The sequence below is a fragment of the Antechinus flavipes genome, chromosome 4 (genome assembly GCF_016432865.1).
Source record: "Antechinus flavipes isolate AdamAnt ecotype Samford, QLD, Australia chromosome 4, AdamAnt_v2, whole genome shotgun sequence".
Classification (NCBI taxonomy): Eukaryota; Metazoa; Chordata; class Mammalia; order Dasyuromorphia; family Dasyuridae; genus Antechinus; species Antechinus flavipes.
In genome coordinates this window covers 16869581-16892246 of record NC_067401.1, presented here as the reverse complement: position 1 = coordinate 16892246, position 22666 = coordinate 16869581, and the positions used below count along the sequence as shown (strand labels likewise).

The following is a 22666-nucleotide window of genomic DNA, read 5'->3' as shown; positions in this document are numbered from 1 at the left end:
TAATAAATGCTTGTTGACTGACAGAATAGAAAGATGTTCCAGAAAAGAGTGGGAGCACAGGTGCCCCCGGCAGCTCCTCTTCTCTATTCACTGTGATATAGGCGACACTCATAATTCTCTCCCAATTATTTTATTAAACAAAAATAATCCCTCTGGCAGCCCTTAAAGCCCCATCCTCCGAGGCGGGCAGTGTAAGCACTGCGACCCCCGTGTGGGCTGCCAGCCTCAGGGAAGGCTTCCAGGGGCCAGCTTTTCCCGAGGCACAGGCACGTTTTAGAAAGCCCGGAAGCTCGACGGAGCAAGGCCCGGGGAGGGTGGTGCCGCTGACTGCCGTGGGCTTTCTGCTGCCAAACCCTTTGGCTGTCAGAGAATGGGCTCCCTGAGAGCAAGGCATCCTCCTGTTGGTGCCGTCTGCACCTAGGGAGCGTTCTGTGTTGCATCCGGGGCCATCTCCATTCATCTTGATCTATATCTGGCCCTTGGACGCAGAGGGCTCTGGAGGGGAAACTGAGCAGGTGGCCTTGCCCAGCCCACCCTCCCTCCAATCCAGTTCCCTCGCACGTCCGGCATCCCCTCCTTGAGGTCTACGTCATGGTCTTCAAGGAGGAAGCACAACAACAACAAAGGCTTCCGGTGCATGGGGGCGCAGGCTGGGGGGGCGGGGTGACCTAAAGCGATGGCATCAGAGCTGGCTCAGGGCTGAGACTGAGCTAGTGACGGCCGATGCACCAGGTCACTCCGACCCCGGGATGACGGTCGTATCTCGGCTGTGGGAAGAGCGCTAGGCCAGAGAAAGCAGGTTCCCATCCCTGCTTGGCGAAACTCGGGCAAGTCCATCCACCACTCTGGGCCTCAGTTTTCTCATCTGTAAAATTGGGAGATGGGCCCAGGGGGCTTTTACATCTAAGATCCCATGACCCTTTGGGTCCCAAATTGGCAGAAGGAGTGAGAAGATTCAGGCTGGAAACCCGAGGAATGAAGGGCATCTTTCCAGTACGAAGGGAATGAGTTTTCCAGACTTTCACTTGGGGCATCTCTTGCCTTCCAGATCCATGGCTGTAGAATCCGGTGGATTTCGCCTCTGCAACATCTTTTTTTTTTTTTTTTTTTTTTGATTAAAGTTGTTTGTTTTCAAACCACACGCAGGGTAATTTTCAACAACCAGCCTCGCAAAACCTCGTGTTCCGATTTTTCCTTCCCTGCCCCTCCCCCGCTCCCCTAGATGGCAAGTGTGACAATGTTACACATGTGCAATTCTTCTATACGTAGTTCCACAATTATTACTTGCGTCCCCTTAAGCAAATGATGTCACCGACTTTGCGCTGAAAAGCAGAGCCGCCTTCTGAGAGTTCTTCCAATGCTAAAGTCAGGAGCTACTCTAGGGAGGCGGAGGGCGGGACTGAGCCAGGGCGGTGGGCGGAGCCAGAAAATGCCGGCCAAGGAGACACGAGAACGGGGCGGGACCACGATCTGGCAGGCCCAATCCGGGCGAGGCGGCGTGGTGCGTCTGCGCAGTAGTTGGGGCAGCCACGTGGGGTACCCAGGAACCGGAGCCGGAGGAAACCCATGGCGTTGTACGGAGCTGCGGCCGCAGTGCTCTCGGGGCTGGAGGCCCGTCAGGGCTCCCTCAAGACCCTGGTCTACGGCAGCCGCTTCCAGGTAGTGCGGCGGGGGGGGGGGCGCGCCGGACTTCCGGAGTCTGAGGCGGGGGAGCCGGAGCGGGGCCGGACCGGGCTCGGGGGTCCGGAGTCTGAGGCGGGGGAGCTGGAGCGGGGACGGGTTGGGCCGGGCTCGGGGGTCCGGAGTCTGAGGCGGGGGAACCGGAGCGGGGACGGGCCGGGCTCGGAGGTCCGGAGTCTGAGGCGGGGGAGCCGGAGCGGGGTCGGGCCGGGCTCGGGGGTCCGGAGTCTGAGGCGGGGGAGCCGGAGCGGGGACGGACCGGGCTCGGAGGTCCGGAGTCTGAGGCGGGGATTCGGAGCGGGGATGGGGCCGGAGTCTGAGGCGGGGGGCCGGAGCGGGGACGGACCGGGGATGTCAGAGTCGAGGTTGGAAGTGCGTCTGATAGCGGTCTCCCCTCGCCGCCCCGGTCCTGGTCCCAGAATGTCCGGCAGCTGTACGCTCTGGTGTGCGAGACGCAGCGCTATTCGGCCGTGCTGGACTCTGTGATCCGCAGCGCGGGGCTCCTGCAGGCGGAGAAGAAGCTGAAGCCCAACCTGGCCAAGGTGAGGCTCCCTGCGGGAGGGCGGGATCAAGGGAGACTTTTTCTGGTACCCACCCAGCCCCCGGGGAAACAGCCCCCAGGTCCCGTTGGTCCGGGAGGGGGCAGTGTGGGGTCCGGAGCTCACCTGGGCAGGTGCAGCAGGAAGTGACTGAAGTTAGGCTTTGGGGTCAGAAGCCCGGGATTTGTGATCCTGGACGTGTCATTTTTAACATGAGGGTGTTGGCCCGGGGCTCCTGCGGTCACCGCTGTGGGTGTGATTGTGTGGGCCTGTGCAGGGCCCCTTTGGCTCTTACCTGCCCCCCTGCCTTCAGTTCCTCTAAGGCTAAACGCAAGCCCTGCCTTCCGGGGGCCCTTTCCTGATCCCCTCCCCCACCCTAATTTACCTCGCGTTCACTATGTGCTTCCCAGAGGGAATGTCAGTTTCCTTTTGGCTCAGCCTCCTGGGGGGGAGGGGACAGACACACAGTAGGTGTTCAGCCAGTGGTTACTGAGCGGGAAGATGGGTTACAGAGGCTCTTTCTTGACCTCCCTTTGGGAGGCTGGTCCCGGAGTTTGCTGTGGACCGGAGGAGAGCTCAGCGGTCTGAGACAGCGAGATCTGCCCCAGGTTCAGGGTCGGGGGCTCCTTCTCAGGTCCTGGTGTACGAGCTGCTGCTGGGCCGGGGCTTACGCGGGGGCGGCCGATGGAAGCCGGTGTTGTCCCGGCACAAGGCGAGGCTGCAGGCGGAATTTGCCCGGCTTAAGGTGAAGCGCTGCGTGAGCCGCAACGAGGACCTCCTGGAGTCCGCTCCCGGGGCCGTTCAGGGTGAGTGGGGGCCTGGGGAGGGGGGGAGCGGGATGCTCCGGAGGCGGGGGGAGGAGCCCCAGCGCCCTCTCCCTCTGTCTCCTAGTGGCCAGGCTCCCTCGCTTTGTGCGGGTGAACGCCCTCAAGACCAAGCTGGATGATGCCGTCGACTACTTGAAGCGCGAGGGCTACTCCTATCAGGGCCGTGCTTCTGGGTAAGAGGAGCCCGGCTGGGGGGAGAGAGAGGGGGAAGGGGGAGGAAACGTTCTCCAGCCTGACTCAGGACCCCTCCCTGCCCTTCCCTTTCAGACTGGACGAGCTTCGGGCCCTAGAGGGGAAACGTTTTTTCCTGGACTCCCTGCTCCCAGAGCTCCTTGTGTTCCCTTCGGGCACTGATTTCCACAAGCACCCGCTCTACCAGGCTGGCCATCTCATCCTGCAAGACAAGGTCAGGAGCCGGACTAAGGGTGGGCGCGGGTGGTGAGAAGGGGCATGGCGGGGGGGAGACTCGCTCAGTTCTGCTGTCTTGCCCCCCAGGCCAGCTGCCTCCCGGCCACCTTGCTCGCCCCCCCACCCGGCTCCCACGTCATCGACGCTTGTGCGGCCCCGGGCAATAAGACCAGCCACCTGGCTGCGCTGCTGAAAAACCAGGGGTGAGGCAGGGGCTCGGGGAGCTTGGGTGTCCTGTGCTGGCCCGTGGCTGGGACTTTGGGGGCTGCGCCCCCATCTGCGGGATCCGAATGGAGAGTTCCAGGAATGGGAATTGAGGCTCTGCCGTTCTTCGGGCCTCGGTGGGGGTGTCACGTCCTCCTGGACGGGTCCCCGGAGCCCGAGTCAGGAAGGCATGAGTTCAGACCTCCCCACAGGCTTTCTGGCTCTGTGGCTGGGAGAAGGGAGCTCGTCTCTGGATCTTCTCCTCAAAGGTGGCTGCGCTGCAGGGATTGCGAGGGGATAGCTTGGGACAGCCCATTTCACAGATGGGCAGCGGGCTCGGCCAGAGCGGTCACACACCCAGAGCCTCCTCGGAGGGTCCTGGCTCTCTGCACCTGGGGATTGCCTTCCTCCTCTCCCAACCAGACTGCAAGCCCCCTGTTGGCAGGAAGTCCTGGTCTCGGTGCTTACAGAGCTGACTCCCATTTCCTCTCTAGGAAAATCTTTGCTTTTGACCTGGACGCTGGGCGGCTAGCGACCATGGCCACGCTGCTGACCAGGGCCGGAGTCTCTTGCTGCGAGATCGCCAACAAGGACTTTCTGTCCGTATCTCCCTCTGACCCACGTTACCACCAGGTCCAGTACATCCTGCTGGACCCTTCTTGCAGTGGTTCCGGTGAGAGGGGGAGAACCTCGGTGCAGATGGGAGAGGGGCGGTGCTGGGGGCTGCTTCCCAAGGCTTTGTGTTCCTTCCCCACATACGCAGCCCTCTGGCTGCTGCCCGTCCCCGTCCCGTGGCTTTATTAGGCTGCCCCCCGGGCCAGGAAGGCCGACCCCTGCAAGCTCCGGTTTTTGGAGTCCGCTCACATTTGAAGTGCACTCAGTGCCGCCTTCAGCAAGAATTACTTTGTGTTGGTTTCCTTGTGGATGGTTATTTCTTCCGGTACCGAGTCAGCCCTTGGGAAGGGTGGGAAGCTTCCTGAGCACAGGAGCTTACTAAAGCCTCGCCTTCCCCCAGGCATGGCGTCCAGGCAGCTGGAGGAGCCCGGCGCGGGCAGCTCCAGCCGGGAACGCTTGCAGGCCCTGGCCGGGTTCCAGCGCCGTGCCCTGAGCCACGCGCTCTCCTTCCCGGCCCTGCAGCGCTTGGTCTATTCGACCTGTTCCGTGTGCCAGGAGGAGAACGAGGACGTGGTACGCGACGTCCTGCAGCAGATCGAGGGCACCTTTAGGTACGGGCAAGAGCCTGCGGCTGGCGGGGCCTCCGTGCGGGGCTGGGGGGTGGGGTGGGGTGTGGCAAGCGCTTGATCCCCACTCCTCCTCCCAGGCTTGTCCACGTGTTACCTTCGTGGCCAGAGAGAGGCCTCAGCACCTTCCCCGGGGCCGAACGCTGTCTCCGGGCATCCCCCGAAACCACGCTCACGGGGGGCTTCTTTGTGGCTGTACTGGAACGGGCAGGGGGGAGGTGAGTGTGTTCATGTTCTCGGGGGTGGAAGGTTGGATTGTCCTGGCAGGGGCTAGCCTCCTGTTCTCTCTTTAGCTCAGGTTCAGAACCGCAGTCGCCCGCTGAAGAACCCGCACCCAACGTGGCTCCCAAGAAAAAGAAACGACGGAGAAGACCATTAACTACGTGACCGTGCTGTGCTCCTCCTCCCCTGCCTCTCCACTGGACCTTCAAGGTTGGGAGCAACTGCCCACTCGTCTTCCGGAGCATTCCTTTATTCTGCCCCTACCCCCGTGGGGGAAAAAAAAGACACGAGTCCACTGGAGATCACAGTTTTGTTTATTTTTTAAATCAATGACATTATAAGAAGCAAGGAAAAAAAAATTGCACATTCACACTAAATTCCCACCAGACTCAACAGGAACAGCATCCCGTGGAAAGTTGTCTCCCGTTCCTGACCCCGCACAGGTCCGAGGCCGGGGGCTGCGTGGGCAGACGTGGGCAGACCTCTGGGCTGTTGCTGTAGCCGGGCTTCCTGCTCCCACCACTGCCATGGGAAGGCTGCTTTGACCTGATTTCAGCTTTCCCCCAAAGACCCCGCTTGCTTTTCACTCGGGGTCCTCGTGGGACTGAACAGTGGCTGGGGCACAGACTTAGTTTGGAGCCCAGGCCCTTCCCACTCCCGCCTCCCAAACTGCAACCACCAGAGCTGCTATCACAGGGGGAAACCTTGCCCGCCACATTCACATACATCACATTATTAGAAAAGAATCGAGTACATTTTACAGAACGATTTCCTGGGTGAAGAGGGAGTCTTGAGGGAGCCCTCCCTCTTCCCCCAGATCTAACTGCTCAGCTAATTTCTGGACAACAGCTTCGTACTTTCTCACAGCCTCAATGAACCAAGCTTGAAGGAATTCAAAAGGCAATTTAGCTTAAATATAAAAATAAATTTTATTTTGTTAAAAAAATGTTTTAAATATTTCTTTTTTTTCTTTTTCTTAAATTTAGACTTAGGCAAATCACCCACACACATTCACGCTTCTCCCAAAAGTGATGGCATAGCAGCAAGGCTCCTGGGCCAGGGAGAGGGGGCTCTGGGCTGAATTGGTTAAAGAGAGGATAGGGCAAATCCCTCGTCTGGAGCAAGTGGGATTCGGAAGGCTGGCTACGCGCACAGCTTGCCGCTTGTTTTATTCGATGGGACTTTCCTTGGCCCAAAGGACCCAGGAGGCTCCCCGGAGCACGGGTCCTCCTTACCGAAGCTGGGGCTGGAGAGGGCCTTGGACAGATAGTGAATACGAGACCTTCCTGGTGACCTTCCTCTCCCTCCCTTTCCCCCCAAACCCTAGAAAGGTATATAATCCAGTAGTTAAATTAAGACTATCCCCTCCCCTAATTTGGGGGTACCCTGCTCTACTGTGAGATCACTAAGGGGTGCGTGCGTGTGTGTGTGTGTAGGGGAGCCCAAAGCAAGGGGGGGAATCTCTGCTTACATTCATGGTACCCTGTCCCCTGGGCCTTATTCCTTCCTGGGCTGCCATCCCTTCAAGTCAAAACACTGTTTGGAAATTCAGGAGTCACTCAGCACGTGCAGCATCTCATGGCCACATTCCACATCCAATTGAGTGGGTCCAGTCTCTGTGGGAAATTCCTGGGCCCCAGAAAGCTTTTAACATCAAGTCCGGCACTACCAACATGCCGCCACTCACACAAGTCAAAATTTTCCTCCAAACTCGATTCAATGAGCATCAGACAGCAACACTGACAGGACACAGCTTTATACAGACAAACCCAGAAAACAAAAACGACACGGGGGGAGGAGGGAAGCCGAGAGCAGCGGCGCCGTCTGTCCCGCTCCCCTGCTGGCGAACGCGGCTTCCTCCAACCCCTGAGGTTGTAAGAGCTACACTGGCAAAGGGAGGACTGCGCTAAAACATCGCTCTCCTCCGGGGGGAGAAAGGGCAGCGCAGCGGGGAGAGCCTTCCCGGAGGCTTCTCCAAGGCAAAACTCAAGCCAGACCGACACCAAGAAAAGGAAGACCTCCCTGGGGAGGGGGGAGGGGGCAAAGTTCAAGGAGCAGGATCCACCCCACGGAGCGGGAGGAGGGCTGGGAGGCTCAGGGCCGAGCCCTCCCCGGGACCGGGGGCTGCATGTGGCTGGCTTGGGGGGGCAGGAAGCAGGGGGTCCTTGGCCAAGCTGACGGACACACACAACAAGGAGACGAGTCAGGAAAGGCAAGGCAAGGCTGACGATATGTACACAAGTTTCTCCAGTTTCAGCAGTGGAAGTGTTCAAGTAAAAAGGGTTTGTCTCCCCCCCACTTCCAGGGCGGCCACCTCGCGGCAGCTGCTGCTGACAAGTGGGGGCGGGGGCTGGGGTGGGCTTGCTGTACAAAAATGGGGGCAGGGCCGAGGCTCTTCACAGCAGGAGCCGGGGGTGGGGGTAAGGGTGGGGGATGGGGCAGGACAAGCTATTTCTTTCGAGTGTGCTGCCTCCGGGCCTGCAGCCGCTGCCGGGCCCCCGGGGTCTTGGATCCTGCACCAATGGAAAACGAAGGGGTCGATGGTCCTAGGGATGGATCCAACACTCGTCAGACTGGGTTCTCGTGGAAAAGATGCTTGTCCCCTAAGTCCCTCCCGACGAGAAATGTGGGCACCGAGAGACCGAGGCGACGCCCAGGGTCAGGAACCCCTGGGATCCCCCCCATCACCCCCGCCCGGCCTCCTCGGCCAAAGGTACTCACCAAAAGACGGCCCTGCTCCCACAAAGCCCTGGGCTGGCGTGGCCGGGGTCCCAAAGGAAAGGCTACTGCCCACCGTGCCCGCTCCAGGGGCCGGAGCGCTCTGGCCAAAGGTGGGCGTGGAGGTGCCTACAAAGACAAGAGGGCTGAAAACACCGATTTCACGCCAACCCCAAACCATGCCCAGGAGGTTTCCAGATGCTTATGGCTGGTCACAGGAGGTATCAGAGGGCACAGGCTGCCTAAGGGTGAACCCCTCAGGGTAGACCCAGGACAGAGCCCTGATGGCTCCACGGAGAGCGGATCTGAAAGCCTGAGCCCGCCTGGTTTGGAGTACCGAGACTTGGGACCATCTCTGGTCAGTCCTCGGGGCAGGAAGGGGGAGGATGGGGTTTGGTACCGGACTAGGAGACCCGACGGGGGCCCAAAGGCTGCTCTCTGAACTGCCCCCAAGCCTTACCTCCAAACACAGACTTGTTCTCAGAGCTGCTGGCCACATTGAAGGCAAAGGGTGTGCTCGAGCTTGGGGCCAGGGGGTTCTGGTTCAAGGCAGCCCCGAAGGGGGTGCTGGCACTGGCCGCCCCGCTCTGGCTGGCTCCAAAGCTGAAGGCCGTGGTGCTCGAGCTGGTTCCGGGGCCGGCCGTGCTGGCCCCGAAGCCCCCACTGCTGGCCGCAGGCGTGGAGCTCCCGAAGGTGAAGGGGGCCAGCGTCATGCTGCTGAACATGGAGCTGCCCGTGCCACTGCTGGTGGTCTGCGTGCTGGCCCCGAAGCTGGAGGTGGTGGTCGTGCCGAACGAGAAGACCGTGTTGGTGCTGCCGAAGGCCGGCTGCGTGCTGGCGGGGGCGCCGAAGGAGGTAGGGGGCTTCGCCCCGCCAAAGGCTGGCTGGGCGGTGCTGCCGAAGGTGGGCTGGGGGAGGGCCGGGCTCGGGGCCGACGAGCCCCCAAAGCTGAACGTGCTACTGAAGCTTGGCGTGGGGCCCGCCTTGGTGGCCCCCTGCTGCTGCTGCTGCCCGTCGGCGCTCCCAAAGGCTGGCTGCGGGGCGGCCCCCGGGTAGGGCGGGGGCGGCATGGTCTTGACGCTCGAGCCAAAGGGGGAGCTGAAGGCGGCAGTGGTGGTGGTGGGGCCGAACGTCAACGTCACTTGGCTGGTGGTCGGCAGCGCGGCCGTGGTGACGTTCCCGCCGAACCCAAAGCCACCAGTGCCGCTGGGGGTCGCCTGCACGGCACCAAAGGTGGAGGCGGTGGTCGCGGCGGCGGTGCTGGAGGCGGTGGCGGCGGGCTTGTTAAACTGGAACATGGAGCCGGTGGACGGGGTGAAACTGGTGCCGGCGGCAGGGGCGGCCCCGAAGAGGAAAGGCTGGGACAGGGAGGGGGTGGGTGTGGTGGTGGCGGCGCTCGTGGTGGTGGCCGTGGTGGCGGCGCCCGTGGTGCCAGCCAAGCTGCTCAGCCCGAAGCCAAAGGCGGGCTTGGCGCCAGAGTCAGTGGTCCCTGTGGAGGCGGCGGCAGCGGTGGTGGTGGGGGAGGGGGCCGCAGCGGACTGGGCGCTGGGGAGGCCGCTAAAGAGAGGCGCCAGCACGGCGGTGGTGACGGACGTGCTGGGGGCCGCAGAGGAGGGCTGCTTCAAGAAGGGGGAGGCCAAGGGCAGAGAAGGGGGCGGGCCCATGCTCCCAAAGATGGGCTTGAAGGTTGTAGTGGAGCTGCTGGGAGTTGTGGAGAGGACCGAGCCACAGGACGCAGGAGTCGGGGTGGGGGGGGCCGCCGATGAAACCCCACTCTCCATCTTAGGGGGAGCCCCAAAAATGGGTTTGAACATGGGGGTGGCAAGAGGAGGAGCCGAAGAAGTTGTGGGAGTGGGAGTGGGAGCAGAAGCGGGAGCGGGAGCAGGAGCAGAAGTAGGAGTGGAAGTGGAAGTGGGAGTGGGAGTGGAAGTGGAAATGGAAGTGGGAGCGGGAGTGGGAGCAGGAGCGGGAGTGGGAGTGGGAGCGGGAGCGGAGGATGTTGGAGGAGGGGCACTCAGCATTCCGAAGAGAAGGCTTGGCTTAGGCGAGGCGCTGGTGAGGGGCTTGCTGGAGCCCTCGGACACGGGAGCTGGGGGGGCCTGGCTGCTGCTGGTGGCAGCGAGCGTGGTGGCAGGGCTCATCAGGGAGAAGGTTGAGATGGGCTTGGACGCCGCCGAGGTGGCTGCTGAGGGCCCCGGCTCTGAGGGCCCGGGGACAGCGGGTGGGCTGGCGGGCTTCAGCGGGGAGGGCGCCGCAGCAGGGGCTGCTCCAGCCGTGTCTGTGAAGACAGCAGAGGGTGTGTCGGGGAGTGGGCTACAAACCTGAGGTATCACGTGACATCCCTCGACCTGACAGAGAGGCCCGCCAGGCAGCCAAGCCGGCCCAAACCTCGGGAAGCGCCCCCGGCCCTGCAGGGGGCAGCCTCGCTCGGAACCTGCCTCTGGATGCCCTCAGCTAGGACAGACCCCATTTAGAGCCGGGGTCTGCAGCGGGTTTGGGTGGATGGCCTCCTTCATCGAGCTGATGCGACGCTGAGCGGATCCAGAAAACCCCTCTGGCCCCTCATCTAAACGGGGAGAAGGGGAGAAGTCTGCCGCCTCACCTGTGAGGGCCGCCGGGTTCGGGGAGCTCTGCATCTTCTTCAGACTGTCCAGCAGCGGGTTGGCGCTGGCAGCTGGAGGAGCAGCCGACGAGGACGTCGCCGTCTCTGAGGATGTGAAGGAAAGGGGTCGAGGGGCAGGGGAGCTCTCTGCGACAGAAGCAGGAGGAGAGTCTGAGAGAGAGGAAAAATGTGAGAACGGGCTCTCCCTGGGAAGTGGTGGAGCTCTGGAAAAAGAAAGGCCCCCCCCTTCCCCCCAGACCCAGGCCCCTCACCTGTCTTCTCCTCCAAGACTTTGTTAAACCACTGCAAGGCGGCCTTCTTTTCCAAGTCCAGGTCCTCAGCCGTGATGGAGTAACCGAGTTGGGGAGGTGGGGGCTGTCAGAGACAACGTCAAGCCTCTCAGGAGGGGGAGCCGGAGAGGGCCCCTGGGGCCTTAAGGGGGCTGGGGCCTGGATCACCAGGATTGCAGACCCTTCCAGTCCATGTACAAAGGTCAAGGGGGACTGCCTTAGAGGCCAGGCTGGGCCTTCCCTAGGAGTCCTAAAGTGGGGGAACCATACCAGGGTGAGCTGGTCTCCTCGCCGGGAAGGCAACAGCTGAACTTTGCGTTTGCGCTTCCCACCACTCCCGGAGGTGGATGGGGTGCTCCAAGAGCTCTGTTTCTTCCATGTGGGGGTATCGGTCACTAGGAGGAGAGGAGGCAGAGTTAACCGACCTCTGCCCATCACTTCGGTTCTGCCCCCTGCAGGCCCTGGGCGTCACATCCTCCACGCCTCTGAAGGTGTTGGCCCCACAGTCTCCCAAAGCCAGGAATGGCTTTGGGCTTGTTCTGATCACTCACCACAGCTGCCACAAGCTCCTTGACGTTCCCCTTCTCCCCCCAATCTCCTTTAATCCCGGGCCCTGCTCCTGAGTCCTCCCACTGGGAAACCTCCCCCACCCTCCAACTGACCTTTCTCTGCCTGAGATTCCTTGTCTGAGGTCATGGGGGTCAAAGAGCTAGACTGATGAAGCTCTTCCTCTCTGTGGGGGAAAAAAGAAATCAGATTCAACCTTAACAATCTCGCTGGACAAAGATAAAGATGTTGGGCTGAGAGGTCACTAAGCCAGCGATAGCTAAACCTAGAATAAGGACACGACCCTAAGTCTCTAGGGGCTCCATTCCCTGGAGTCCTCAAGTCCCCGCCAGCTGCCAAGTGCTCATCCAAACAGCCCCCTTGAAAGTCTCACAATTCGTGGCTAGAGAAAAGGCTAATGCTAATGGGGTCCCCAGGAAATCCTTCATTCTTGGCAAGAGTCTTAACCCAGCTCTTGAGACCTAAAAAAGGAGATGAGAAGTCACCATGAAAGCTTCGCTACTCTTAAAGCAGGATCCAAATGGGAGCTGATGCTCCAAGAGACCCAGGGAGGTCATGTAATGAGGAAGGAGCAGAGGGTCCTTTGTCTTCCCGGCCCGGCCCCCCCCAACATGACATCGTCACTCTTCAGAACCAGCAGCTGACTGCATATGGCCCTTTGGGCCCACTGGACACAGAGTAATGCCTTCCAACTCTCACGGTCCCCTTGTTAAAATCAGCAAACTGAGGCTCAGAGAGCTTCCGTGGCCTGTTTAGGGTCATGCTCTTCCAAGCCCAGGTCTCCGTGACGTGGCCACACCATTACGCATGTGGGACGAGGATAAAGGAGACAGAGGGCGGCTCCGGAACTCAGCCCCTCGGAACGCCAATTTCTGGCGAGGCTGTCGTCTATAACAAGGCAGGCCCCTTGATTTCTGAGGTGGGTTTTCGGCTCTAAATCTTGTGTTTTGGGAACCTGGTAATTCACAGTCAATATTGCTCATCGACAGAAAGATGAGGAGGGGCAGGTTACGAGAACTGACTTGAGCCCTTCAGTTTTCTTCTGAACTCCCTGGCCAGTCTGGCCAACCCACTCCCTCTGTCCCTCCTTCCCCCGCCCCCTGGAAGGTGGGTCTGAGGCAGGGCACTCACCGAGCTTTCTTCACAGGTCTCTCCGGGGTCTGGGACCGAGATGAAGCGGGGCTAGAGAGGGGCGAGGTGCTGGGGCCACTCCTCTTCCACAGCTGAAATCCAAACAGAGTCAGCATTAGTATTCTCCCCAAAAGTAAAGTAACTTAACTCATAGCCTCAAATCACAGGGAAGCAGCCAAGTGAGCCCATGGACAAGTAACAGAGGACAGAACAACAGTGTAAGTTACAAAGAAGCAGATTCAGGTTGAAGGCAAAGCAAAACTTCCTAAGAAATAACACAATTCAAAAGCCGCCTTCAAGGAATGGGAAGTTTGGAGAGGGGCCAAGATGGCAGAGTATCAGGAACAAGTACAGTGACCTCCCCCTTCCCCAAACTCTTAGACAGTTTGAAAAAAGCCAGCGAGGATCCCCGACACCGAGGAGGCGAGAGGTTCTGGACCTGGCAGAGGCTGCACGAGGAGAGGCCGCCGGCAGTTCTGTGGCTCACAAGCCAGTTTCTGGTCACAGATCCACAAATGTTGGAGGAGGCACCTACATTCAGGGGGGATGTTCCAAGAAAAGGAGTGAGTGTAGGCCCTCAACTGGGTTCTGAGCAAGAAACAAGGTCACAAGCATGGTTCAGACCCAGAAGCAGAATGGGGTCTTAAGATTTAGCCCGAGCCTGGTCTGAAGAACTGCAGGGGACCTCCACCAGACCAAAAGGAAGCCTACAGTCTGTCAGTCAGAAAGAGCAGAGCTTCCCGGCTAACTCCAGCTGCAATCTACTGAAATTACAGATGGGGCCAGCACACAGACCCGCTGCTCAGACCCAAGCCCACCTGTACAACCTGCAGAGCTGAGAGCGAGAAGGCAGCGATGAGAATTTGCCCTGGATTATACGACTGTGGGAGGAATGATAGCTTAGCTTGCAGGTGTCCAACACCCACAGAAAGAAGCAGCTGGATTGGCACAAGACTTTTCCAGAAGTGCACAGGGTCTGGCCCTCCTTCACATTAAGTCCAAAGTCAGGAAGTATACAAGAATAAGGAAACCAAAAAAAGAAATGTCATCACCAAAAGCTGTTATGGAGCCAGGGACACTCAGGGCACAAACCCAGAAGAGAATGACTCTTAGCAAAGAAATCTACAAGCAATCTCAATAAACACAGTTTGGGCACAAAATTCATATAGATTTCCTAGATGAGACAGAATCAAAAATTTAAAACTGTTTTTGCAAACTGGTAAGTGTTTTGAAAAAAAAAAAAAAAACAAACAAATCTGGGAAAGAAATGAGAGCCATGGAAAGAGGACCTGGAAAGGGAATTAACAATTTGGCACAAGAGGAACAAAACCCATCCAAGTAACAAACTCCCTAAAAATAGAATGGACCAAAAAAAAAAAAAAAATCCAACAATGACTCCATGAACATGTTAACTCAAAGTTTAAAAAAAAAAAAAGGAAAAAGGAAAAAAATCCACTGATCTGGACATCAGATCTAAGAGAATCAGCCAACGACCAGGAAGCCATGATCAAAGAAAGAATTAGAAAGATTATTTTTAATCTTACAAGAAAATTGTCCAGATTTCTTGGAATCAGAGGACAAAGTGGAAACAGGTAAAAACCTCTAATCATCTTTGGAAAGAAAGCCTTTACAACAACTCTCAGGAACACAACAGTCCCGGTCAAAGAAAAAATATTGCAGTGGCCTCCATCCCAGAATATGACATCCTAGGAGGCAGAGGATCTGGGATCATTCACCCAGTAACATGAGTGTGGAAAAATGGAACTTTCAGAAAATAAAGACTTCCAAGTACTCCTAATAAATATATCAGAGCTACTCAGGAATCTTGAAGTACAAACAGAGGAGTGAAGAGAACCAAAGAGTAAATACAAATAAATAATTATGCCGGGCTAGAAAAAAGACAAACTCTTACAACAAAATAAAAGATGGAAGGGTTTGTTTCAGAGAAACTTGGAAGGACCTGCAAGAACGGATGCAGAGGGAAGTAGACAGACCAATTATAACCTAGCAACAATATTTTAAAGACCGACTCTTAAGGATTTATGAACTGATTGGTGTAATGACATTGTGTGTGTGTGTGTGTGTGTACATTCACACTACTCCTATTACCTCACCTCACACTTTCAAATGCATCCTACTCTACCTCCTATTCCGAAAAGCCTTATGAGAATTAAGAAAAATTCCCTGGCAGGAAAAAGGTAGAAATGTCAATGTCTCCTGTCTATACTTTTTTTTAATATAATGTAATTATAATTGAGCAATGATATTCTGGGCAGTAGGGTTGGCCTCCAAAAAAGTCCATGAAGATTAGAGCTGTCGAAGTTATTTTTTGCTTTTTAAAAAACAGGACCTCTTGGTTTCAAGGTTGTACTGTTGATATGGCTTTAGAAAGTCGAGACCTTTAAGAAATAGCATCCCATCACCACCCACACCTCTAGTTAGTAGGGCTTTAATGTTGGTGATGTCCCGACACAAGGGACATACACATATATATTCATAGACAGATAAAACTAATTTTAACAAAGAAAGAAGGCTAATAATTAGATCATATCGAGGAAACCTTGTTAAGTGTTGCCACCTGAATTGAACTTTAAAGAAAGCTAGATGTACAAATTGTGAGAAAGAGCTTCTCAAACTTTAGTACTTTACTAAAACCTCTTTTGTTTTTCAATGACAAATTCTGTCTTGTCATAATTTTCCCCCCTTGTTTCATCTTCTTCTTGGCAGAATCTTCCTTTTTTCCCTCGTATTTACAATAGTATTCTGTATGAATCTTAAAAATTAGTTAATTTAAACTTTAGCATTGTTGAAAGGATGGACAATTCACTCTCTCTTAATTCTAATTTCCATATGGTTTCTTCAATACTTAGATTCCTTTCTAGTTTTTCTTGAAAGAAATTCAGAAGGAGGGAAAGAACACTGGCATTTTAAGGCTTAGATAAAAATAGCTATTTGCTTAATTAGAACTTCTACAAAACCAAAATGTTTCCTAGTCTTCCTCAGTCTGAGACAGAAAAGGCTACAATTAAGACCATTTGCAAATCACTACTTACTGCAAAAAAGAACTGTCACCTATAATCAGTGAGGCTATTTGCCATTTATTTCCTTTCAAAGATAGGTTTCATTTTATGAAAGAATGCCCTTTTACTTCATTCTCTCTAAACATCGGAATAGATTATCGATCCCTGGGTATGTCACAATCAAGATTTGTCCAATCACAGATTGGCCTATGATTTGATTTAGATGGCTGCTCAAGTTCTTCTCCTAATCCTCAAATTTGGAGAGAATGAGGATAAAAATATTTCCTTCCCCTCGTCATCTTTCAGGGCTGGCCTGAAGAAATGAGCTTCTGTAAGTGGGAAAGGAGCTCCGGGTGTCAATGATTGTTATCACTGTGTTTTTGTTAACATGTGTTATTCTGGATGAGATGAAGGGGAAGACTTTAAATGAGATGCTGAGATCACTAAGGAGAACTTTGGAGAAAAAAAGCGAGACGTTGGCAGAGCAGTTTAGAAGTAACAATGACAACCTTAATGGGCTCCCTCTTTTCTGTGACTCAAAGAGTCAGGGGAAAATGGAAAGGATTTCATTTCCTGAGGAAAAGGCCCTCTTTCAAATTAATGGCAAGGAAGCAGAAGGAACATGAGAAAATGCCCAAGATGTGCTGAAGTTTATTTCGAGTAGCCGCCAAGGGCAGAGAAATCAGGAAAGCTCCATGGGCAACAGAGATGGAGGTGGGTAGGGGGGAGATTGAAGCAGAGTATTAGTGACTAGGAGAGAGCCTGGGGAGTGGACAGAAGTGAGCAAATGGAATGGTTTGAAAAAGTTAACCTGCCTAAGGGTTTTAATTAGAATTTCTGTTAACTACTGAAGGCCCCCCCAGCCTGCCCTACCCAGGCATGCCCTGGCTTTAGGCTAACCCTAACCCTAACCCTAAATTCACTGGCCCAGCCTACCCAGAGAGCTTCCTGGGAGCTTGGAAGTTAAACAAAGTGACAATGGAATAGGACTAATGAGCCCTGAAAGGTCAAAGATCACGCAAGTCCACACTCAGGAATGCATTTCATGCCTAGTCTAGTTTTAGGGTCATTGTGACAGGAAGATTATATTCTAAACGCCTTCAAAAGGCTATTCTGGTAATTAAATCGGAACGAGATCACTTTTAACATTTACCTAAAGTCATTCATGTTTGCTGTCTTTCAGCCCTTCTACTTTTTGAGAGTAATAGGAAACTAAGTCACCCGTGCCACTTTCTAAAATAAGACTACGTCCCACACTGGACTCTAGGGAAAACCTTTCTCCTCTCAGAACAGTTTTAGCCTCTCAGTTCTGAAATCAGGCATTTCATGGAAGGCTCGTCCTTCAACAACTGGAACAGCACAACAGCGTGGAACATGAAGCCAGCTGCCATTTCTGTCCACCGAGCCCAGATGAGGTGGGTGACCCTGGAGGCGGTACCTGTGAGAAGCCCCTGGTGGAGCTGTAGGAGCTGGTGATGGCATTGCGAATGGAGCTGGGGATGCCCCCTGGGGAGGTGTTGGTCAAAGAGCTGGTCGAAGATGTGCGCGATCTCTTATTCAAGTTGTCTTCCGCACTCTGGGACGTGAGGCTTCTCTTCAGAGATCCAGGCCTGATGGAAGGAACAAAAGGAGTCAGGTACCTCTTGGGATGGGACGCGTGTGCCTCGGCCATGGCCTCTTTCTTTATGCAACCCAGGAGAAGAATTACATTAATGTAGTAACATGCTGGGAATATGAAGATCAAGGTATTTGAAATTTAATCCTGCTTAAGGCTCTGAAGCTAACAGATTGTATCTGGAACCAGCATGACAGGCAGAGAGAAACAATTATCGGACCATTAATTTTTATGGTTCTGATGTTCAGTACAGGTTGGGCAGAGTCACTTAAACCCAGGCTGTTTACCTCCTTGTTAAACTTTCTATTAAGGGAACCATTACTTACTTGGGAACAAGAGACGCTGGGGCCCCATTTGCCACCAAAGGTTCAAATGCCGAGTGTCCACTCCCACTACTGTCATGGCGCCTGCAGTGACAAAAAAATCCAGTGAAATGAATTTCTCTTGGTGGTTATGCTGGGGTGGGGGTGGGGGGAGGCAGAGAAGATGGTAGTGATACGAACATTTCCATTTCAGGAGCTTTAAAACAACATCAAGAAACATTTACTTCATTCTCATTCAGGAAAATGGATTTCTTGAACACCTATACCCGGCATGCAGCGTGTAGATCCAGGCCAAAGTATTCATTTCTTTGACTGCTGTGCTTATCGGAATAAAACTGAATTCAGTCCAGCATTTATAAAGCATCAGCAAAGTACAGAGCACTGGGGAGCCTAAAGACACCTCCCCTTCCACCCCCTTAAAACCAATTCAGGCCCTCAAGGTGGAATGGGGCTGTCTCCAGAAACACACAAAACCAAACTCCCCAAGTGGCACTGACAGCACAGCCCCCTCCCACTGAGCAAATGCCAGTGTGCAGGGAGCCTGGGCACATGGATGGAGAGAAGCCCAGGGACCTCACTGGGAACGACTCTCCTTCTGGCCCCACTTGTCCAAACCCACTCTAAGTCATGCGGGTGTGAATTACTGGTCACTGCAAACAAGTCCCAGATCCTCGAGTTGCGGCACCCAGTTTTTCCTCTATTCAAGATGACTATTTTTTTATCTGAGTCAGGCTCCTGGATGATAAGCTGGGAGAGCCCCAGACACCTGGCTCTTTGCTGCTGGAACAGATAATTTTGCCAAGGCCAGAGGGGAAAGCAGGGAACCTGACAATGGCCTGCCAGAGAAGCCTGCTTAGCTTTGGTTCAGCTGCTCCTCATCTCCACCCCTGCTCTGCACATGGGCAGGCATCTTCTTCCTATCACTTCCCGACCTTTTCCAACAATCTCAAGAATGACCCACACTGCTCAGATGAGCCTTCAGTAATCTTTGCCAAGGCTCGTGCCTACTGGGAGACAACTAGGTGGCACAAGCTAAGTAAGCTTCCTGGTGTTCCTTTGGGCACTCAAAGATGGCCCACAATCAGAAGAACATGACCTTGCCACACATTCAACTTCTCTTACAATAAAATTCAATGGCTTGGAGAGGGGGAAGGGCAAGTTAACAGGTACAGCGTTACCAATAATACTCTTCAAGGTCCTTGGTGTTATAATTCTTGACACTCAGGGAAAAGTAGCAAATTACTTAAAAAAAAAAATCCCTTCTTAACTTGTCTCACGGAAGGCGTAAGGCTTGTGTTACCATGTCCCATCCTTCAGGGAAGGCTACAGTCAAGGAGCAATTGAGATTCATTAAGAGGAGCCAGTTCTTGGGACCCCACTTCTGCCAACCCCCAAAGTCCCTGAAATCTCTGCCAGGTCCCACGGGGTTCTCACCTTCGCTTGTTTTCCTGGGCATCAGAGAAGATTTGATCGTCTTCCTCCACCGCCCTTTTCCGACTCTCTTTGAGTGCGTTCATCACAGTCTCCTTTGCACATGGGTCTGGGGTATTTCTGGATGGTGAATTCACCACGGCCGAATTCATGACCGGCTCCAGGCTGCAATGGGATGATGGAAATCCGGTGCCATTGAGAAAGACTATATATATTATTCGGTGGAGGCAGAGATCAATTATCACAATCTACTTAGAAGTCTCAAAAATCTTCTCATTGGGACCACAGAGAGATGTCCGCCTACCACAAAAACTGAGATATCTATTGTTTGTTTATTTGCAAAATAGCCACTGCCAATGAATGATTCCCAAATGAAAAAGGACCAAAGCTCTAGAGCTAGAGAGGACCTTGGAAGTTAGGTTGTCTACATCATCACAGGTAGAACCCAAAAAAAAAAAAAAAAAAAAAACGGAGCCCAGTAAAGTTAGGAGACAGGGTCCCACAGGTACCAAATGGCAGAAGCAGGACTTCGAGCGGGGTGCTCCGGCTCACAAAGAACTGGTGCTCTGGCATCTTTGGGTCAGGACAAAACCACACTTTTTCTCTCCTGATGTTTTTTGGTTTCTTTCGTCAGGAGGTGAGTTTTACGTATATAAATATGAATATAAAGTTTTCCCTCCTCCCAAATACCAAATTACAAATGTATACTCACGGGGATCGGGGTAGATCTGGGCGAGCAATCCTCACAGTCACAGGGCTACATATCATGTGAGAATTTCGGGGAGAGAGCACATTTTTTCTCTGGTAGCCTTCCCAACACACGGTGGGAAGGGTCCCCAGCAAGGAATACTGTGCCTGCTGAATGGGATATCTCCTCCGTGGAGCTAATGAGAATCGGTTTGGAGTAGTCAGGTGGTCCCTGGACAGAGATGGGAAACAGCATTATGCCAAAGGCAGCAAGCGACAAGGACTAAGGGAGCTGGGAAGCCCTGTTTGGGGGACAGCGGCCCGACACCTGTCACAGTCTGGGAGGAACAAAAGCCCCACAGGCTCCGGTGGGACCCCGTCCTGGGGTCTTTTAAACTCAAATTTCACAAAGGTGCCACGACCGCTCTCAGAATTTCAGAACTATTTCCTTCATAAAGCCCTTCTCAACATGTTATTTGCCTTTAGCATCTCTTTTCTGGAAAATAAGATTTTAAAAGCCAAGTGTAAGAGTTGCCCATTTAAAGTTAAGCCACCTTAAATATGGATGCCAGTTTTCATACTTAATGTTTCTCTTTCTCAAACCCCAATGGGTTTTGAAAAATTCACCTTTTCTGTCACAAGTGAGCACACAGTGATCTCAAAGCAAGTTAATTTTCTAAAAGGATTTAAGAGTCGAGCTACCACAGAATGGCTGGGGGGGACCCCTGTGGCATCCCTCCTCACCCCCAGCTCCTCGAATGCAGGTGACTGACCAAAAGCTCCTTAAGGGCCAAGTCCTGCGTCCTTCCTCCCATCGCCATGACTACTCCCACTGGTCGGTAGGACTCCATGCCCAGATGGCTCCCCTACTACACATGAGCAGAGACACAGGGAGCCTCCTCCCCCCCAGATCCCACAAACACACCCCCCACGGGGTGGGGGCGGGGCGATCCCTTCAGCCCTGGGTCTCCTTCGCCGCCATCGCAGCCGCCCCCTCCCCCCAGGAGGAGCCCGACCCTCCTGCTGGGGACCCGGGGGCGGGCCCGGAGACCCCCAGCGCAGCACCGCCCCCTTTCTCTTCTCCCCCCTCCCCTCCCTGGGCCGCCTCACCTGAGGTGGAGCCTGCGGGCCGGGCTCAGCAGGTGTGGCGACGCCACCGAGGGGTCCCGCTCCCGCCGCTCCCGGCGCGGGGGCTCCGGAGAGCACGGCCTGCCCAGATAACCGCCCATGAGCAGCGGCTGCGGGGAGGGCCCGGGGCCCTGGGGCGGCGGCTGCAGCGGGGCCCCGTTCACCGCGGCCTTGGCTGGCAGCGGCGGACGGCGGGCCCGCGGATGGGAGGCGGACGAGAGAGGCGGGCCGTAGCGCAGACTCCGGGACGAGTCGCGGGGGCTCAAGCCCCACCAGGCCGCGGCGGCCCCCACGCCCAGCCAGGCCAGCGCCGCCGCTGCCGGCACCAGGTACAGCACGAGGCCCAGCAGCGACAGGCCCAGCAGCGCCGCCGCGCCGCCCGGACGGCCCCAGGCACTCCAGGCGCCCCCGGACGCCGCGGCACGCCGCCGCCGCTCGTTCCGCTCGGCCCCGGCCCCGGCTCCGGTCCCGGTCCCGGCCCCAGCCCCGGCCGCCGCCGCAGCCGCAGCCGGAGACATCGCGGCTCCGCGCCGCGGGGAGGGCTTAAATATCCCAGCGTGCACCGCGCCGGCGCGCAGCGTCACGGCGTGCGCGACTGGGGCCCACGCCCGGCCCCTGCCCCGGCCCGGCGGCGGAGCCGGGCGGGGACAGGAGCCGGCCGGTTGCTAGGCAACCGCAGGGCGCCTCGATCCGATCGGGAGAAACGCGGCCCCTTCCCAACACTAGGAGCTCGGCACGTTCGAGCCCGCGAAGCTCCGCGCAAGCGCACACGCCCACGCCCCTCCTGGGGACCCCGGTCGGCCTCCGGCGTTACCCACCCCCACTGCCAGCATCAGCGTTGAACGCACACTCCCCCCTCCCCGTGTACGGCTCCCCCACACCCATTCACACGCAGCACGTTCTAATCGCTCACACTCACCGCACACGCACCCAGTCGGTGGCAGCCCCCCCATAACGCATAAAAGGCCCACAGGCAGACGGGCATTACCCGGTAAACGCGGACACGCAACCTCCCGCGCGCTCCCCTCCCCCATCCCACACGTGAGGCGCCATCACCCTCCCAGATCCACCCGCCTGCTTCCCCCGCAGAGGCCCCAGGAACAATAGCCTAGTGCCGGGCGCTCCGCAGTCCCCACCGCTGCCGTCTGCAGCCCCGCGAGGGAAGGGCCGTCCCGAAGGGGCTGAGACAAAGAGCTGGGAGGCTTGCTCAGGGTGCACAGACTGAGGCTGCCTTGGTACCCAGGAGCCCCATCCACTGCCGCGGAGCCCCCGGGGACACCCGCGGCCCACGCTGAGCCCCTTCGCCCGCTGGCCCCCACGAGGATTCCACGCGCATAGAAATGAAACGTCTCCGCTTTGCTCTTAGGCTCCCTCTCTTGGGGAAAAAGTACTCAGGGGTCCTCAAACTGCGGCCCGCGGGCCAGTGGCAGCGGCTGAGGACGTTTGTCCCCCTCGCCCAGGGCTAGGAAGTTTATTTAAAGGCCCACAAAGCCAAGTGTTTGTTTTTACTCTAGTCCGGCCCCCCAACAGTCTGAGGGACAGGGAACTGGCCCCCTATGTAAGAAGTTTGAGGGCCCCTGGGTGGTGGGAGGCGGCCTGCCCTGCCCCCTGGGAAGTCCCACCCGGTCAGCGGTGGGTGCGGGGCCATCGGAGAGAGCCTGAGAAGCGCGCTCCGCTGCAGGGTCTGAAGGGCTGGCGTCTGTCCCCCTGGGCAGCACTGAACAAGCCACACCGAATCGCCCCGTTTCTGAAGCATCCTGCTCTGCGTGTACCAACCAACCCCGTACACACAGACCCGAGACCTCAAAGAAAAATACGGGGCTGTTTAAAGAACTGCTTCCTCCCGGCCTCGGCGCCGAAGCCCCTCGGAGCCCCTGAAGCCTGACCCTGGCCTGACGAGGGATCCCCTCCGCTATAACGGGACAAGGCCTTACCTGATCTTTGCTTAGAGACAAGGGCCGGGGGAAGCCCCTCAGCCCAGCTCTGGTCCCCTTTCTGGTGCCCACACTCGGCTGCCGCCCTCAAGGGACAAG

The 22666-nt window shown here is 56.1% G+C and overlaps 2 protein-coding genes across 2 annotated transcripts; one reads left to right on the top strand and one right to left on the bottom strand.

Moving 5' to 3' along the window:
- The first annotated feature begins 31 nt into the window (after nucleotides 1-31).
- On the top strand, nucleotides 32-6067 carry NSUN5 (NOP2/Sun RNA methyltransferase 5). The gene is made up of 10 exons (XM_051991901.1): nucleotides 32-1659; nucleotides 2100-2222; nucleotides 2854-3025; nucleotides 3111-3219; nucleotides 3314-3452; nucleotides 3542-3657; nucleotides 4153-4331; nucleotides 4674-4884; nucleotides 4980-5117; nucleotides 5193-6067. The coding sequence occupies exons 1-10, from the start codon at nucleotides 1567-1569 to the stop codon at nucleotides 5284-5286; spliced, it is 1374 nt and encodes a 457-aa protein (XP_051847861.1). The 5' UTR covers nucleotides 32-1566; the 3' UTR covers nucleotides 5287-6067.
- Nucleotides 5418-21003, bottom strand: POM121C (POM121 transmembrane nucleoporin C). The gene is made up of 13 exons (XM_051991898.1): nucleotides 20616-21003; nucleotides 19531-19737; nucleotides 18822-18983; nucleotides 17391-17471; nucleotides 16888-17059; nucleotides 12430-12521; nucleotides 11394-11464; nucleotides 11002-11126; nucleotides 10714-10816; nucleotides 10442-10612; nucleotides 8300-10117; nucleotides 7843-7968; nucleotides 5418-7667 (listed from the first exon to the last, which is right to left on the bottom strand). The coding sequence occupies exons 1-13, from the start codon at nucleotides 20732-20734 to the stop codon at nucleotides 7570-7572; spliced, it is 3345 nt and encodes a 1114-aa protein (XP_051847858.1). The 5' UTR covers nucleotides 20735-21003; the 3' UTR covers nucleotides 5418-7569.
- Between the last annotated feature and the right edge of the window lie 1663 nt (nucleotides 21004-22666).